The sequence below is a fragment of the Desmodus rotundus genome, chromosome 12 (genome assembly GCF_022682495.2).
Source record: "Desmodus rotundus isolate HL8 chromosome 12, HLdesRot8A.1, whole genome shotgun sequence".
In the NCBI taxonomy this organism is placed as follows: Eukaryota; Metazoa; Chordata; class Mammalia; order Chiroptera; family Phyllostomidae; genus Desmodus; species Desmodus rotundus.
This window is the reverse complement of record NC_071398.1, coordinates 77,920,244-77,938,739: the sequence shown is the minus strand read 5'-3', so window position 1 is coordinate 77,938,739 and position 18,496 is coordinate 77,920,244. Positions and strand designations below refer to the sequence as shown.

General features: G+C 45.3%; 1 protein-coding gene across 1 annotated transcript in view; it reads left to right on the top strand.

Annotated features, from left to right (window-relative positions):
• The first annotated feature begins 4,199 nt into the window (after positions 1-4,199).
• PRCC (proline rich mitotic checkpoint control factor) overlaps positions 4,200-18,496 on the top strand; it is a 35,581-nt gene continuing 21,284 nt past the window's right edge. The window contains exons 1-2 of the mRNA XM_024574395.4: positions 4,200-4,939; positions 15,977-16,024. Of these exons, the coding sequence (XP_024430163.1) occupies positions 4,478-4,939; positions 15,977-16,024 (510 nt within the window). The 5' untranslated portion in view covers positions 4,200-4,477. The remainder of the gene's footprint in view (positions 4,940-15,976; positions 16,025-18,496) is intronic.

Genomic DNA, 18,496 nt, shown 5'->3' with positions numbered 1-18,496 from the left:
GCAACTGGGCAAGGGGTGCATATCACTTTTTTATGGCATTCTGTTTTTGTTTCATACGTACAGTATCTTCTCTAGTTTATGTATGAAAATTATTGATAGGTTTTAAAATTTTTCTACTCTGCACTTTCTATATATTTTTATTATTTTTTAAGATTTTATTTATTTATTTTAGAGAGACAGGAAGGGAGGGAGAGAGAGAGGGAGAGAAACATCAATGTGTGAGAGATACATGGATCGGTTGCGTCTCACATGCACCGCCAAGTGGGAACTTGGCCTGCAGCCAAGGCATGTGCCCTGACTGGGGACCGAACTGGTGACCTTTCTGCTGCAGGCCAGTGCCCAATACACTGAGCCACAGTAGCCAGGGCTCTATGTACTTTTAAAAGGTTTTATTTATTTTTAGAGAGAGGGGAAGGGAGTGAGAGAGAGGGAGAGGGAGGGAAACATTGATGTGCAAGAGAAACACCTAGGGATAGGTTGCCTCCTCCCGCGGGCCCCCAGTGGGGGACCTGGCCTACAACCCAGGCATGTGCCCTGACTAGGAATCAAATCTGTGACCTTTCGGTTTGGGGGCGATGCCCAACCGACTGAGCCACACGGGTCAGGGCTGTACTTTCTGTATTTGTGTTTGTTTTGTTTCTATCACTCGTGTCAAAGGCTTTCCTCAGTATATAATCCTTAGTACCTGCTAGTGTTTAAGAGTGAGGGACTAAAAAGCCATCTTGTATCTCTGGGTATGCTGTTGGGGCTTGTCAGCTGAGAACTTGCCGTTAAGATTATCTGGTTGGAAAATTTGTAGGATGAATCCATGATATCAGACTCCATAGGTCTTACTTCCTGAGCTGAGCAGATTTTCAATGGAGAGTTTCCCAATATCTAGGATGGAGGGTAGAGCCCACGGCCAGTCTTCTGGAAGAAACGGTTGGGTCTCTGAATCCCATGTGCATATTGCTTTCATTCCCCTGATTTCTGTGTAGTGCCTCTGTCCTTGACTGTGCCTGGTTTTTCCCATATCAGAAATCCTCTTTTATTCCCTCTTGAGGAAAAGAAAAAAAAATTACCTGCTTTTATTTTTTCTGGGGTTGCAGAGAGCCAGTTTCCCATTAGCACGAAGTGGGGAGGAGCTATAGCAGTTTATTAAACAGCTTTTAACCAGCTGTCATTTTTTGTTCCTTTCCTGTCTCATGCACTTCCAGAGGTCCTCCTGAGCCTTTTGAGGCTCTAGGACAGAGCGTATTGATTCTGACGTTCCCCAAAGCCAGCCTGGGTCTCAGCTGTCTTGGATATGTCAAATCAGTTACCACCAGGGCATTTGCTTTCCATCTTCCAAAATGTTGTAACTGTGGTTTCCTCTTCTCATTGTCCCATCTTTCTGAGTTTTCATTTTTTAAAAGATTTTATTTATTTATCTTAGAGAGGAAGGGAGGGAGAAAGAGTGAGAGAAACATCAATGTGTGGTTGCCTCTTGTGTGCCCCCCACCGGGGGCCTCACCTGGCAGGCAATCCAGGCTTGTGCCCCAACTGGGAATCGAAATGGCAGCCCCTCCTCGTGCAGCACCCCCCACCCCCCGTTTTGCGAGCCGGCACTCAATCCACTGAACCACACCAGCTAGGGTGAGACCTAAATCTTTTCAAAATGGTCTTTAATGCCTTTTCACAAAAAATTCTTTTACTGAAGTTTAAGTAGGATTTCAGAAGGGAACCCAATTAGATATAAAGGTTACAAATTTCTAAAGGTATGAAAGAGTACACATAAGAAATAAATCCCCTTTCCACCCTTGCTCTAAAGTTTCTATTATCAGTTTCTTGTGTGAATCGTTAATCTTTAGAGTAAGAGGACCTAGCTTTGAAAATATTTGTCAAAGAGAGGTCCCTGACCTCATGGGGCTTCTCTTCTCTGCTGGGCAGCTCGATGTGTTAACAAGGAACAAGGATGGTCCTATCCCTTTGAAAGTTTCTTACTCTCTTAGGGTTCTAAGTCATTTCACTGTGTGTTAATAGCAGGTGTTTTTCACATAATAGGACAGGGCTCCTTAATACTTTACCCATTTTTCAAAGGAGAAAAGTAAGGCTCAGAGAAGAGAAGTGACTGCCTGAAGTCACCAGAAAATAGGTTGGGGAACCTAGATTCGAAAGCAGGTGTTAAAAGTCAGCATTGTGCAAAGAACACCAGGACTGGAAGTTCTAGTTTCTCAGAGTGGTTCTGCTTTGCAATTAACTGAGGAGTTTCTTAAAAATCCAGACTCTGGGCCCCACCCCACCCCACACGTACTGATTAGGAATCTCTTTAGCGTTGATTCATAAATTTACATTTTATTTAAGAGGCTTTCCCAGTGATCTCAGGTATGCCTTGGGCCCTGGCTGGTGTGGCTCAGTGGATTGAGTGCCGGCCTGTGAATCAAAGAGTCGCTGGTTTGATTCCCAGTCAGGGCACATGTCTAGTTTGTGGGCCAGGTCCTCATTTGGGGGTATACAAGAGGCAACCACACACTGATGTTTCTCTCCCTCTCTCCCTCCCTCCCTTCTCCTTTCTCTGGAAAGAAATAAATAGAATCTTAAAACAACAACAACAACAACGAATTACACCTTGGCAGCGTGGCTCAGTTGTTTGGAGCATCATCCTGTACAACAAAAGGTTGCAGGTTCGATCCCTGGTCAGGTCACATACCTAGGTTGCAGGCTGCAGGTTGGATACCAGGTTGGACTGTGTAAGGGAGGCAACTGATTGCTGTTTCTCTCTTCCTTCCTCTCTCTCTAAAATCAATAAACATATTCCTGGGTGAGGATTAAAAATAAATAAGTAAAGTTTAAGAACTGATATGCAGAAAAATGCTTTGGACATCCAGGGCAGAGAGCAAACATATTTAAGGAGGCTTTATGGAGAAAGTGGTATGTGGGTTTGTCCATATAGGCAGGGTGAGATTTAGACACATGGAGAGGGTACAGAGGAGGGGGCCATATCAGGCTTCATGGAGGATCAGGCTTGGGCCTTTCATTATCCTTTTCATTGTTGCCACTGCCATTGTCCCTCTTATCATCCTTTCCATTTTCCTCCGTAGCCTCCTCCCCAAACGGCAACAATCTTCATGGGCTAAGCTCAGTACAATCTTTGGCTCTGTGGGAGCAGGGAGGTGGCACCCACACACAGGTGGGTTCATATGTAAAGGACTCACAGAGAGCTGACAAGTAGAAGGCACGGACTGAGTCACAGGCAGACAGGAAAGGACAAAGATGGATAAAGAAGAAAAGGACACAAGGTCACAGCTGGCCAGGAAAGGACAGGTACAGAATCATGGGCATATAAAGGGCGCACACAAAGGCGGGATAAACACCAGGCACAGACAGAGCCGGATATGCAGAACATATGCAGAGGGGTAAGTGGGAGGTACAGTCGACAGAGATGGACTCAGGGATGCCCCAGATCTGTGAAAGGGGCTGAGATGCAGTTAGTCCGTTTGGGCTGAGGGGAAGGGATTAACCTTAAGTACCTAGTTCTTTTAGGGCCCTTCCCATGTTTCTGTCTCACTGTTTGTTGTATAGGGAGGCCAGTCCCCAAGCTGGAAGGGCTAGGTTTGCTTCTTGATGTGCAACTTGGTGAAGGTGAGGAGGATCACCTCATCTTTCTATGTCACATTATGTTTATTGATAGATTTGAAATCTCGGTTCCTCCTGACTCGCAGCCCAATTTCGTACACGTCTCTCGAGCCATGCTTCTCTTTGAAGTGTACGATTCCAACCCCGGTTTCAGGCGACTGGGGAACTTCATCAGTTTATTTCCACGTCACTTTCCCTTTAAGCTATTTTTTCTCCATCCCGCCACCTTCCCAGACGCCCTCTAATTCCCGACATCACTTGCAGTTCTTAAGAGCACTACATCTCCCATAAAGCTTAGCGCTCAAGAGGCTATACCCTGGGGAACTTCAAGTACCGAAATGCTCTCCTCCTCGCCTCCGTGACTACCGCGGTGACCGTTGGGGTTTGTAGTCACCTAGGAATTGTGAGGCGACACCCCCCCCCCCCCCGAAAAAAAAAAAAACCCTACTCATTCCAGAAGACCTCGCGCCAGAGGCGGGTTGTCCATCTGTCTTTTTGCGCGCCCTTTAATCTTTCCTCGAACTCCAACTCCCACTGTGACTTGCGCTGAGCTACCTGCGGCGAAGAATGGGGCTATGGCCGAAGTGTTCTCTGGGAGTTGTAGTTTCTGTTTTAGAAAGGCGAGGAGGGGGCGGAGTGATTCGGCGGCCATTAGCTGTGTGTAGTTTCCCGGGATTAGGAGCTTAAGTGAAGAGAGAAGCCTTATTCGGTGGAAATCAGCCTTGGCGATGGGCTCCTGCCGGGGCTAGCCCTAGAGTACGGAGAAGGTGGACTTGACGGCTCCCCGCCCCGCCGAGTGGCGGGGCCCACTAGGCCTCCGGGCATCCCCGGTCTCGAGTAGGCCTAGCCCGCCGGCAAGGGCGCCCCAAAAGCAGGAGGCGCCATGTCGCTGGTTGCTTACGCTAGCAGCGATGAGAGTGAGCCGGATGAGGCTGAGCCGGAGGAGGAGGAGGCGGTGGCACCTACATCTGGGTCCACTTTAGGGGGCTTGTTCGCTTCTCTCCCAGCACCCAAGGCTCCGGCCTTGCTGCCTCCGCCCCCTCAGATGCTAGCCCCAGCCTTTCCCCCGCCGCTGTTACTGCCCCCACCCAGCGGAGACCCCCGGCTGCAGCCTCCTCCCCCTCTGCCCTTCGGCCTGGGAGGCTTCCCCCCACCTCCAGGCGTGAGCCCGGCTGAAGCGGCAGGAGTTGGGGAGGGGTTGGGATTGGGGCTGCCTTCGGCCCTCGGCCCTGGCCTCAGCCTGCCCCCCACTATCGGCGGTGCCGGGCCCCTCCTGGGGCTTCCCAAGCCAAAGAAGAGGACAGAGCCCGTGAAGATTGCGGCGCCAGAGCTGCATAAGGGGGATGTGAGTATCTGGGGAGGACACCCCCAATCTGTACATCGGGTTTGGACATGGGCTCAGCTGTAGGAAGGACTCCCGGGACGTAAGTGTTTCCGTTGATTCCAGACCACTAGATTCCTGGTTCAGTGCAATTGAGCTGAAGTTTGTCAACTTCGAGGAGTTAGTAAGGTATTTGTCTCATCGAGCTGGCTGGAGCCTCCTGTAGAAGGGCCACATACCATCACTTGGCAATAACGATAGACCCCGGCTCAGGCCTAGGGACACTTGGTTCTGCTCCCTTTGTTGTATCTTTAGCTCAGGCCGGGTTTTTGGTTTTGTTTTGTTTTCCTTCTTACGCTGAGAACAGCGTAAAGTCTGGTACCTGAAGAAGTCACAGGAGACAGGATTCTTACCCTTTGCTGAACATTCTTGACTAAACTTTTCCTTTGACCCTGAACTTAAAAGCATCAGGGTCTGAATGAAAAGGGGAGGAATGATGGACTCTATTTTTGAGGACCGTTAGGGAGGAAGTTGAGCATTTGTTGAATTCAGATCATTTGGCAGGCTTATGACAGCACTCTGGGAGATACCCTTCCAGTATTTTCCAGATGACAAACAGATGTTCAGCACGTAGGATCTTACCTGGTAAAGGGTAGAGGGATTAACAGCTGGTCTGTCTAAGCTCTGGTCTGTGCCTCAGTTTCATCGTTTAGGCCAGGGCTGTCAAACTCATTTTCACCCCGGGCCACAGCCTCACGGTTGCCTTCAGAGGGTGGGATGTAATTTTAGGACTGTATAAATGTAACTACCCCGTAACAGTTAAGCAAGAGTTGGCCGGATAAAACAAGGTGGAGGGCTGGATTCGAGTGTGGGCCTTGCGTTTGCCACCTGTGGTTTAGGTACTGTCAAGTCCAGGTGAATTAGGATGCTTGGGTACTATTTGCAGAAGAGGCAGCCAAGCTTATTTTTCTGTATATTAGGGCAAAAAACTAGAGGACCTTTTCTGGAGTGAGTACTTTGGGGATAAAGGAGACATTATAGGGACAGGTAATGCTTTAGAGTTACCCTGAGTTCCTTAGTTCCTTCCTTTCTCTTTTGAAAAGTTAACTGGTCAGTCCCTGGCTTACCTTGGTTACCCCCCAGGAGAAGCTTGTTCTTTTCTTACTGCTTTTCTTCAGACTTGCAACACTGCCTAGGGGCCATTTCCATTCTTGGCGCTTGCTGTTCCCTCAGTTTCTTCCCCAGGCATCCTAATGTTTTCTCCTTCACCTCTTTCAAGTCTTGGCTTAAAAGACATGTACTCAGTGAGAACTTCCTAGCCTACCTATTGAAGTTGCAGCCCTGGCCGGTGTGGCTCACTGGCTTGAGCACTGGCCTGTGGACTGAAAGGTGGCTAGTTCGATTCTCAGTCAGGACACATGCCTAGGTTGCAGGCCAGGTCCCCAGTTGGGGGCGTGAGAGAGGCAACTGATCCATTTTCTCACACATTCATCATTTCTCTTCCTCTTTCTCCCTCCCCACTCTCTCTAAAAATAAATAAAATATTTTTTAAAAAATTAAAGAAAATGAAGTGCAACTTCCTATCACCCACGCTCCCCCACCCCTTGCCTTGTTTTATTTTTATCCACAGTACCTAACCACCATCTAACATAAGATATTTTATTGGGCTTATGGTTTATTTTATTCACTGCTATGTCTCGTGGTTAAAACAATGTCTGGCACATACAGAGTACAACTTAAATGTTTTCTGAGTAAATGAACTCAAATGAATGTGGATTATTCATGGAAGGAGGTTCCAGAATCTTCCTCCCTATCTTGTTCTTCCATATTATTTTCTCCTTCTCTGTCATCTGAACCTGCCATTTTTAAGTCTAGAATCCAGAAAAGCCTTCTGCACCCTGACTGGTGTGGCTCAGTGGGTTGGGTGCTGTCCCATGAACCGAAAGGTCTCTGGTTCTATTCCCAGTCAGGGCACATGCCTGGGTTGCAGTTCGTCCCGGTTCGGGGCGAGCGAGAGGCAACCAATCAATCTTTCACACGTGGCTTGTGGATGTTTCTTTCATTCTCTTCCTCTCTTCTCCTCTTCCTAAAAATAAAAATAAAATCTTTAAAAAACCCCCCACAAAAAAGCCTGTCGCCACATTGAAATTTACTTTGGCTTTGATTTAATCAGAAACAAAGCAAAGTTCCTGAATGTGACAGAGGAAAATAGGCTCATTTCTTTGGCATTCTCTTTCCTCCCCTCTTCGCAGTTTTCTCCCTGTTCTTTATCTCGGCCTAGTTGTGATCTACGGGGGAAGGTGGTGCTTTTTGTCAGCCCGCCTCCTTCCATAGTGACAGGGGAAAGGGTCAGTTGTAGGTCTGTGAAGGTAGCAGCAGCAAAAGTCACTGGGAGAGGCAACCTTCGGTTTAGGCTGGCTGAAGTGGCAGAAAACTCTGAGGACCCCTGACCATCCCTTCTGTGTAATATAATTCACTAAATTCCTGAGGTGAACGGTGTTACATATAATTAAAATTAAGTCACGTGTTAGCTGGTTTAGTTTCCCGTTTTTTTTTTTCTGTTCAAGTTAGTATTGTTTTTGGAACACAATTCCTGGGGAAAGGTAGCTTAAGCACATTCGAGATGATCAGATGACGGTGACCTTTGTCTTGTGCCCCCTCCAGTTCTAAGCCCCTCTGGATCTAAGCTTTGTGTCTTGCACTTAGTAGGCTCTTAGTACATGTTTAAATAAATGAATTAGGCTTCCTTATGTAATTTCCCTGTAGAGTTTGGTGCTAAAGCAGAAGTAATTAACTGTGAACTCTTATTAATTAGATTGGCTAATTCATTGTTGAGCTGCTTCCCTGCCAGGAGCTAAGAGTACAGTAGTGAACATGATAGACCCTGCTCAAAAGGAGCTTGTGGCTCATTGGAGGAGACCGACAAGGAAGCAGACTTTAGGTCAAGTCAGAGGAGAACCATGATAGAGCTGGTGCCATGGGAGCACACCAGTCCACAGGCTGGAGAGGCTTCCAGAAAGAGGAGATGTCTGAACAGCGGTAAGATAGGTGAGGAGGAGGTAGCCAGAGGAAGAGGGGTGCAGAGGGGAAGAGTGCATCAGGCAGAGGGAACAAAGTGAATGAAAGCTTAGTGGTGAGAGAGAATGACAGTGCTCTGGGGGAGTCTGAAGTGAGTAAGGTACAGTAGCTGGAGCACATGGATGGGCAGGGGGAATGATGGAATTTGGGGCTGTAGAGGGACAGGCTGAGGCCAGATGACAATAGGTCTTAGGTGCCATGCTAAAGCCTTACTATGTAATTGTGAGGGTAGTGAAGGCTGAGCAAGCGTTCTCTGATCACAGAGTAGTGAAAGGTGTGGGGGGAGCAAGACTGGCAGAGACACAGTGTGTGCAGTGATAGAGGTCAGGGAAAGGGCCTAGCGGGGATTAGAGGGAGCTGGGGGTTCTAGGTCTATTTAAGAGGTAGAAGTGATAAGATTAGGGGATTGATTGAATATCATGGATGAAGGCGAGGATTCAAGGTTGACCTCGTGCCTTTTGGTTCAGGCAGCTGGGAGGGTAGTAGGGCTATTTATCTTCATCTGAGGATACTTTTATTGATTTTTAGAGGGAGACAGAGAAACATCAATGTGAGAGAAACATCAGTCGGTTGCCTCACTTACGTGCCCTGACTGGGGATCGAACCCACAACCGTTTTGGTGTATGGGACCATGCTCCAACCAACTGAGCCACCTGGCCAGGGCATAGTGGTGCCATTTACTTAGGGAATTCAGGAGGCAGAGTATATTTAATTGGTTGCAAGTATAAAAACCAACTCAAGCTCCTGGGCTTGGAATCAGGAATTAGAGATCTTTTGGGGACCCACACAGCTTCTTGCACATTTGATTCGTTCTTCTTTGTCTGCACAACAGTTTCCTCTGCTTCTTAGTCTTTGTTGCAGGTGAAAGATGGCCACCCACACCTTCTTGTTTTTCATTTCCTTCCTTTTAGTGAGCCACCCAGATTGAAATACAATCTTAGTATCAATTCTGTTTTTCCAGGAGAGATTCGTTTGATTTGGGTCACACATCAATTAGCTGCAGTCAGGGGACAGGTTAGTGCCATATTCTCTCTCCAGGTGCACTGCAAAATCAAGTTTCAGCTTTTGATTTATGTGAGGAGTTAGGAATGGTCCATAAAATGGACACTTGTCCTCTTTTCCTTCTTCTTGCTCTGACCCAGGCTACTTCCAGGCATTGCTCAATTGTCGATTTCATGGGCTTAGACTGCAGGGGTGTCACTTGCTTTCACCGGGGGCCACATCAGCCTCGTGATTGCCTTCAAAGGGCCAAATGTAGTTTTAGGACTGTATAAATGTACCTACTCCATAAGTAGGGGCAAGGAGCTCGGTGCCGCCACCGGGCAGAAACAAGGTGCTGGGCCAGATAAAACAAGGTGGAGGGCCGGATTGGGCCTGCAGGCTTTGTGTTTGCCACCTGCAGCTTAGAGGATGCAAACTTCTAAAATTAGGATATAGAAAACCAAAATTAGAGGAGTAAGTCTGTTGGAAGAGTTTTCTGTCAGAATGCGTGCGCATTTCAAAGCCAGTAGGAGTTTTTATGGTTATCTGGATTGGTATTACCCGTACTTTGAGATTATTTATTGAGCCCTGGCTGGGTAGCTCAGCTGGTTAGAGTGTCCTGGTACGCCAAGGTTGAGGTTTCAATTCCCGGTCAGGATACATACAAGAATCAACCAATGAGTGCATGAATAAGTGGAACAACAAATTGATGTTTCCTCTCTGCTCCCCCTTCCTCTTTCTCTAAAATCAATAAATTAAAAAAATAATAATCAACTTATAAAGTTGATTATAATTTATAATCAATTTTGATTATAAGTTATAATCAACTTATAAATTAATTTCACTTATAAAGACCAAGAAACAAAAAACAGATGGTTTACCCAGATAGTGGAAAGTTTAAAGTTGTGAGATTGAGATTTCACTAATTTTGGTCATTTCTGTTAACCAAGTAATTAAGAGTTGATTGAAGTGGATTAAGCTAAGTTTTAGCTCTGGATAGATGGGAAAGAGGGCCCCACCAGCACTTGGGGGGCCCTTGCTTAATGTCTGACATTGCGTAGGCGCTCAGTGACTCTGTAAGGGCATTCTACTTTACAGATGAGGAAATGGAACTTTAGAGAACAGGTGATTTGCCTAAAACCACACAATTTGGGAGTAGCAGAAAGTCGTATTTGCACCCAGATCTGTTCTGTTCTGTCTATCATAGTGCCTATTAGGATAGAAGAGCTTGGGTAACCAGAATAGGAAAGCAATACAATGAGGAGTGCAAAAACGGGAGAGGAAGTGATAACCTAACTAAAGGACAGATACAAGCGAAAGATATTTCAGACCAAAGAGTAAAAAAAAGTTGGTGAATGTAGCTAATTGAGATTAATAGCAGAGAGGAGTGCAGTAGTGATTGAGTCTCTGTCTCTGTCTGTCTTTCTGTCTGTCTGTGCTTGGGCCCTTATTTCCTTCTTGGCTCCTGGCCCTGGCAACTAGTGATTGCTTTTTGAAGAGGGAGTCTGTCAGAACCAGAGCCTGGGAAGATAAGAGGGAGGCTGCCATCGGGAATGGGCTCTGATAGATTAGTGGATCCCACTGGGCTTAGCTTAATGGAAAACGTCTGTTTCCGTTCTTGCTCAGCAGTCTAGGGGTGTGTGTGTCTTGTCACTCTTGGCAGCTGGAACAGATGGGACAGAGGTAGCCATTGAGGTTCAGGCTCTTGTGAGGCCAAGGAGAAATAAAATACTTTCTTCTTAAGAAAGGCAGCCAATTTGTGCCTCCAAATCTCGGGAGTGCCTGTTCTGGTCCAGCACACTTCTCCCAGCCCTGGGTGCTCTGGTCTTTCGAGTGTTACCCAGTTCTCTCGTCCAATGGCACGGACCCACTTAGATTACCAGTCACTGGTCGTTAGTACTCTCTAGGAATCGACTCTACAGCCTCCATTTCATATATTCCTGCGGAAAACAGTTTGACAGTTCCTCGAGAAGTAAATTAGAATTACCATATGATCCAGCAATTTCACTCTTAGGTGAAAACAGTTGAAAGCAGGGACTCAGCCCAAGTGGCTCAGTGGGTTGGGCGTCGTTGCACAGAGCAAAGGGTCGCCGATTCAATTCCCAGTCAGGGCACATGCCTGAGTTGCTTGCTGGTCAGGTCCGCAGTTGGGGGCGAGTGAGGCGACAGATTGATGTTTCTCACATTCATGTTTCTCTCTCTCTTTCTTCCTCCCTTCTCCTCTCTCTAAATATAAATAAAGTGTTTTTTAAAATAGAAAAAGAAAAAGCAGGGACTCAAACAGATTGTATACCACTGTCATAGCAGCACTATCCACAGTAGCCAAAATATGGCAATAGCCCAGATGTCCATAAACAGATGAGTAATCAACAAAGTATGGTATATAGATACCAGGGAGCATTATTCCGCTTTAGAAAGGAATGAGGCCTGGCTGGTGTGGCTCAGTGGATTGAGCACTGGCCTGTGGACTTGATTCCCAGTCAGAGCACTTGCCTGGGTTGCAGGGCAGGTCCCCAGGTGGGGATGCGAGAGAGACAGCCGATCAATGTTTCTCCAGCACATCCACATTGATGTGACTCTTCCTTTCTTTCTCCCACCTTTCCTCTCTTTCTAAAAAAATAAATAAAATCTTTTAAAAAATTTTAAAAAGGAATGAAATTCCGATACATGCTACAACATGGATGGACTTGAGGTCGTATGCTAAGTAAACAATAAGCTAGACACAAAATGACACGTGGTATGATTCCACTTACGTGAGGAACCCTAAGAGGCAAATTCATAGAGATGACAAGTAGAGTATGTTACCAGGTGGTTGGGGGTGGGGAGTAGGAATGGGGAGTTAGTGTTTATCGTGCACAGAGTTTCTGTTTGGGGTGATGAAAGGTTCTGGAAACAGTGGTGAGCATTGGACAACATTGTGAATGTACTTAATGTCATTTAATTGTATACTTAAAATGGTTAAAATGGTATGTTTTATGTTATGTGTGTTTTACTATGCTTAAAAAAGCCCAACAAAACCAATATGCTTCTGTACCTCTCTCTCACTATCAAGCAGGTTCTCCTGGAGTCTAAATTAAATACTGTGTGCTCAGGCTAAGCCCGTTGCTTCTAGCTAGTTACTTGATAGAAGCTGAATTGATTTTCCTTTCAAATGCTCCAAGGCAGCCATATCTCCTCCTCCCTGCATCCCTCCCCAGGGTGACTGGAGGGTATTTGGCACATCTTCTATAATTTGGATTACTCATCTCTCTGCTTTTTGGTACTCTAAACCAAAATCCATTATCTTTGTGAAGTGTTTGGGAAATGCCTTGCTGAGCTTTCCTTCTGTTTCCTGTTTTCATTCAGGCCCCACATGCCCAGAACTGCTTTGAGTGGTACCTGAACTTCTTTTCATAGTGAGCCAGCGAGGTCCACCTTTCCACCCCTTTCTAGGATGGAGTTGGCTACAGTTATATATTTTAGCTACTCCATCCTAGGGGCAAAAGGTGGTCCTTAATTTATTTTGGCATTCTTCCAATCCTTTGGAACTTACTCTGTGGTCCTAGGTGGTTAGTGAGTGTCTCTGAGCCCTGTTTTGTCAGCTTTAAGGGGTGTACATTTATTTCTACCCTTCCTTCAAAAATCAACAGACATGACTTAACAAGAGTTTAGGGGCTCAGCACATTTTTTGAGGGCCTTGTTTTAGTGTGCTGTTTTAGAGAGTCTGTCATATTTAGTGCCCATCATGAGATGATTTATAATGGGGTTTAGTGGATTCACATGATACGTTCAAAGAGAGAAGGATGATGTGAGTAGCCATAGCAGTCCCCTAAATCCAGAAATAGTAAGGTTTTTCTAAGGTCTTTGTACAGTTTTTAAAAATGTCAGTATAATGGAAACAATCTCTGATATTTATATTATTAAATTTTTTCCTTTTAAAGATTTTATTTATTTATTTTAGAGAGGGGGAAGGGAGAGAGAAAGAGAGGGAGAGAAACATCAATGTGTGGTTGCCTCTCATGCGCCTCCCACTGGAGACTTGGCCTGCAACCCAGGCATGTGTCCTGACAGGGAATCGAACCAGCGACCCTTTGGTTCACAGGCTGGCACTGAATCCACTGAACCACACCAGCCAGGGTTCTTTTATTGATTCTAAAGAAAGGGAAAGTGGGAGAGAAACATCTATATGAGAGAGAATCATTGATCTATTCCCTCTTGCACCAACCCCAACCAGGGACCAAACGCAACTCAGGCATATGGTCTGACCGGGAATTGAACATGCAACCTTTTGGTTTGTGGGACAGTGCCCAACCAGTTGATCCACACCAGGCAGGACATAATCTCTGTTCTTTAAGGAGAAATTGAATTTTCTGTCCACAGTTGAAGTGCCTTCAATTCTATTAGTTGTAGGACAATCTGCCTACACTTTCACAGCGACCACTTTTTGTCACAGTATCTGAAAAATAAGAATATACTTGTACAATTTTATAAATGTAATCATTTTAAACTTTGATAAAATTTATTTATTTTCAGATTATTTCCATTGAACCTATTGTGTAAGATGTTAAAGTTTAAATGTGCCTGGGGACTCCATGAGACCCTTACGTACTCCATAGTGAGGTGGTTCTGTGTGGTCTGCTGGAAGGGATACAAGTCTTCGTGGTCAAAAGAGGGAAGGCGGTCAGGAGCCCCTGTGGCAATGGGAATTTAGAACAGAGAGAAAAGGTTGAAAATACTGAGGTGTTTGGGGCTTAAAGCTTTTTCTTTGGTTGAGTTGGACATTTTGGCGGACTAGAGAGAATAATAATCCTTGAACTCTTTAGAATTTTAGTTTATATATATTTTCACTCATAGGAGCTCAGGCAGTCTCTAGGACACCTTTGTGACATGGCTAAGTATTTCTAACTGAGGCTTGGAGAGTTAGTTAAATGGCTTATTGGGGATTCCCTAGCCAGTGAGTGGCAAAGCTGAGACTCAAACCTGCATTTCTGATTTTGTGTCTGGTACTTTCTTGACCGAGTCTTGTGGGATCAAGTGGCGTCTGGTCAGTGTGGCTGTGAAGCCTGGACAGTTCGGCGCAATGTTGTTGCAAAAGCATGGGAGCCGGAACTTACTCAGCCATTATTTAACCTCTCCAAGCCTTGTTTTTCTTAACCATAAAGTTGAGATATCAATGCCTACCTTGAAATGTTATTTTAAGGACCAAGTGAAAGATTGTAAATTGCCTGACACATAGTATCCTTTCATCTACCACCCTCTCTTAGTCCTCACAGTTAAATACTGAGACAGATAAGTGGTTTTTAAAATATATTTGGCAGAAAATAATTAAAATCATTATGTACAGACTATTGTGCAGCAATATTGAACTGTAGGGCCTTTGTTGTCAGAGTAGAGGCAAGAATACACACATGAAAAACGTAACATTTCCAGAGCAAAGCACAAATAAATCAGGGTTGGTGTGATCCTATCCCAACAAACCAGTGACGCAGAGTAAAAAAGAGCAAGGTGAGATCCACCAGGAAGACTTCTCAGGAGTTTGGAATAAGGAGTACAGAGTGCAGATTGACAGGAGAGTGAGTGCTGGTAGTGACATTGGTACGGGGAGAGAGAGTTCTAAGCAAGGGACTTACGTGAAAGAAAGCACAAGTGTAGGAACAACCAGTTTTTGAAGTGATATCTGAGCCACACTTGATGCCCTTAACTCTTACTGTCTTTATTACAGTTATTTGGATATTTGTCATTTTTCTCATTGGACTGGAAGGTCCTTGAAGGAAGGGACTTTTTTCATCATGGCACACACAGGAAATCTTTGAAGGACGCTGGAGTACATGATCCAGGTTTTGCCTCTGGAAACCAGCAGGCCAGGAGTCTGCGTGCTCCAAGTCCTGCAGGGGGCCCGGTGGGCTTCGAGGACCAATATCATAGCTGTAACCCGGCCACGGGACACCAGTTGGGAAGCCCTGTGTACATACACAGCATGGAGTAGAATAGGGCCTGTGTAGAATAGGCTCTCTCTCTCTCTTTGTAAAAATATTCTTAAAATATATTTTTAGAGAGAGGTGAAGGGAGGGAGAGGGGGAAACATCAATGTGTGGTTGCCTCTCACACGCCCCCTACTGGCCTGGCCTGCAATGCAGGCATATGCCCTACACTGGGAATTGAACCAGCGACCCTTTGGTTCCCAGGCCCCAGCTCAATCCACTGAGCCACTCCAGCCAGGGCTGGGAAATACTTTTAAAAATAAAATGTTAAACTTGCTACTCATATGCCTTGCAACTTTCTATATTTAAAAATACTGAGAACTGATATTGAGTTAAAAGTTTAGATATTTCCAGTGTGAGAGCTTATACTAGAAACAGTTCTGATGAGTCAGAGAGATAACACAGATGACCTCTCGTCTTGCCCCAAATTCGCAGTCGTCATTTGCTTGCCTTCTTTCTGGACACGATCAGCTGTTTGGCAGACAATAGATCAAACTTGGAGAGGGAATGGATTTCTCCAATGGCTTTGACCTTTAATGCCTGATGGAAGAGTAGTTAACACACCACTTAATCCCACTGGAGTTCCCCAGACCTGTGGTTATGTAGTCTATGTAAGTGGTTTTAGAAGTGAAGCTGAGATTGGGTGAGATTGTGGGCCAAATCCCATTCATCTTCTAGTGGGCAGACTTACAGGAAGAAAAATGGGTATAGCTTTTTACTTCCACCAAAGACTAAATGAGAGGAAATAGTTTTAATTTAAAGGAATAGAAATTAATGTCAAGAAGGCTATGCAACAGGTCTGGGATGGGGAGTGAAAGAGGAGGGGAGGTCAGCGCATAGCCATTCTCTGATGTTTGAAGGCAGGAGGGGAGCTCTGTTGTCGGGCTGGCCCTGGGCCTGGGTGGGGGTGCCCCTTGTGCTGAGGTGGAGCCTAGAGATGGCCACTGTTGTCCAGTCATTCGTATGTGCTTTATTGAATGTGTTTCCTACACCGATCTTAAACAGCGAGGCCTTTATTCGATTTATCATTTTTTTTCCTTAGTCAGATTCTGAGGAAGATGAACCCACAAAGAAGAAAACTGTCCTTCAGGTAAGCTTTGTGACATAATAGAAGCCATTTCTTCTCTTCCCATGTTGCTTCCTGAAAGACAGGATTTACAGTGCCCAGCGGCTTCCAAATCAGTCAAACGCAGGTATTTAAGGATCAACTATTTTAAGTGTGATTATTGCTTACTTTGGTAACATAAGATCTTGTGCTTCTGTGCCCTCTCCTCACCGTTCCCTGGCTCTAGTGTGGTGGTGGTACCTCCCGTACAGGACAGGTAGTATAGGGAGATGAATTGGAACTCAGTTGGATTCATTACATTTCTGGGAGAGGGATTATTTAGGAAGGGTAGTATAAACGATGACTGGGTCAAAGTGATGTTAGGGAACATCATGTATGTTTTATTTATTTATTTAAAAATTTCTTGAAATTTTGGGGTGGGGTGGAGGGAAGGGGAGAAAATGCAGACAATTGTAACTGAATAAAAATAAATAAAATAATTTTAAAAAATTTCTTGAAATTTTTACTTTTCAATTACAGTTGACATATGATATTATATTAGTTTCACGTATACACCATGTGATTAGACATTTACATAACCTCGAAAGCGATCACCCCTTTCAAGTACCCACTTGACATCATACAGTTATTAATATTATTGACTTTGCTGTACTTTATATCCCCATGACTATTTTATAACTGCCAATTTGTATTTTTTTAATTAATTAATTAATTTTTATTCAGTTACAATTGTCTGCATTTTCTCCCCATCCTTCCACCCCACCCCAGCCAGTCCCACCTCCCTCCCCCACCTCTACCCTCCCCCTTGATTTTGTCCTTGTGTCCTTTATAGTAGCTCCTATAGGCCAATTTGTATTTTTTAATCCCTTTTTCATCCAGCCCCTTATCCCCCCTCTCATCTGGCAACCATCAACTTGTTCTCTGTGTTTATGAGTTTGTTTTCTAGAACATCTGTATTTTAAAATTGTCCATCTTCTCTCTGTCTCATTTTTAGCCTGGAAAATAAATACTTAAATATCATTTACTGTGTACCAGGCACTGATTTAAGTGCTTCAGTAGCATTTAATTGATTTAACTCTCATAATATCACCTAAGTTGTAGTGTTATTGTCCCTGTGTTACGTATGAGGAAACTGAGAGCTCAAGGTCAGACAGCTGCGGGGTGGCAGAGCTGGGCTTTAGACTTAGGCAGCCTGCCTGTGGAGTCCAAACTGTGACCTGCTGCGTTTGGCTGCTGCTCCGTAATCAAGACCAGAAGTCTTCAACCAGACAGTGCCAAGAGATGATCTCTGCTGCTTGCTCTGCTTCCTCTGTTTCCTCATCCCAGTTTTTTTATTCTGGCTCCCAAGGTTTTCTTCCTGTTCTACTCCACACTGGGTGTGGATCAAAGTTGGTTCTCTCTTCATAAGGTGGTTGTCTCATGATTCAAGTGTACAATGCCGAGTCATTTCCCTAACTCTGTTACCGTGTCAGTTCCACTGCTGAGAAGTCTTAGGAGGATGGAACGTGGAAGTTAGATAACTGGCCAGAGTGACACTGTGTCCATATTTGTGATGGAGGAAACTGGCATGCTGAGACTGAAGGAGGCTGGTCCTTCTCCTATTACCAAAGTGGCTTCCTGGAGGAGGTAGACTGGCGTAAAAGTGATGAGAGGACACTGGCTCAGATCGGAAGACACGCCAGTGGTAAAGTGCAGTCTTCCAGGGGTTCGGAAGAGATGCATATTACAGATACAGAAACTGAGCTGTTAGGGCAGAGTAGGGACCCAGCACTGCACAGGGATGTAGCCAGGATGCAGGTAGCATCTGAGAAGTTGAACACTTCATAAGATACCCTGAAGATGTGTTCCACCTGGCACCTCGCTCAGTTCCTATGACTCTGAGCATCTGGGGTCTGCCAGGCCAGAGCGACTCAAACCTGTGAGCACAGGGAACAAGGTGAGGAGCCCATTTTCTGGGTGAACAGTTCTGTCTGGCCTGCTTGACTCAAAAATCTTATTTATGTGCCTGGGCATTTCTTAGCTGAGAGTGCTGTAGTATACTGGTACTCAAACACCAGTGACCTTATTCCATTCTCCTTTTTCAAACTGGATCTTCCCTCAGCTTTACTGTTAGACCAGGCTGCCCTGTAGCGTATCAAAAGCAAAATCTGAGAGATTCTTACGAAATGTTAAATGCTTGACTCTGGTGTAAGCAAGCTGAATATAACACATATGTAGGACTTTTCTTAGTCAAGGGAGGGGCCTTTTGGCAACACATATGAACGTCTTTTTTGGACAGAGCCTTGTTCTTGACTTTGAGTACCAGTCCAAAGGAAGCAGCAAGTTTTCATGTTAAGAAGAACCTTCAGGACATGGAAAGAGGTTGAGTGGACAGCTGGAGAGAGCCCTGGGCTTTTTGGGAAGAAAGATGAGGTGAAGAGCATTGTAGTTGCCAAATACACAGAATCAGGAAAGGCTCTGTGACAGAGGGCAGTGGGGCTGGGTTGGCATGGAGTC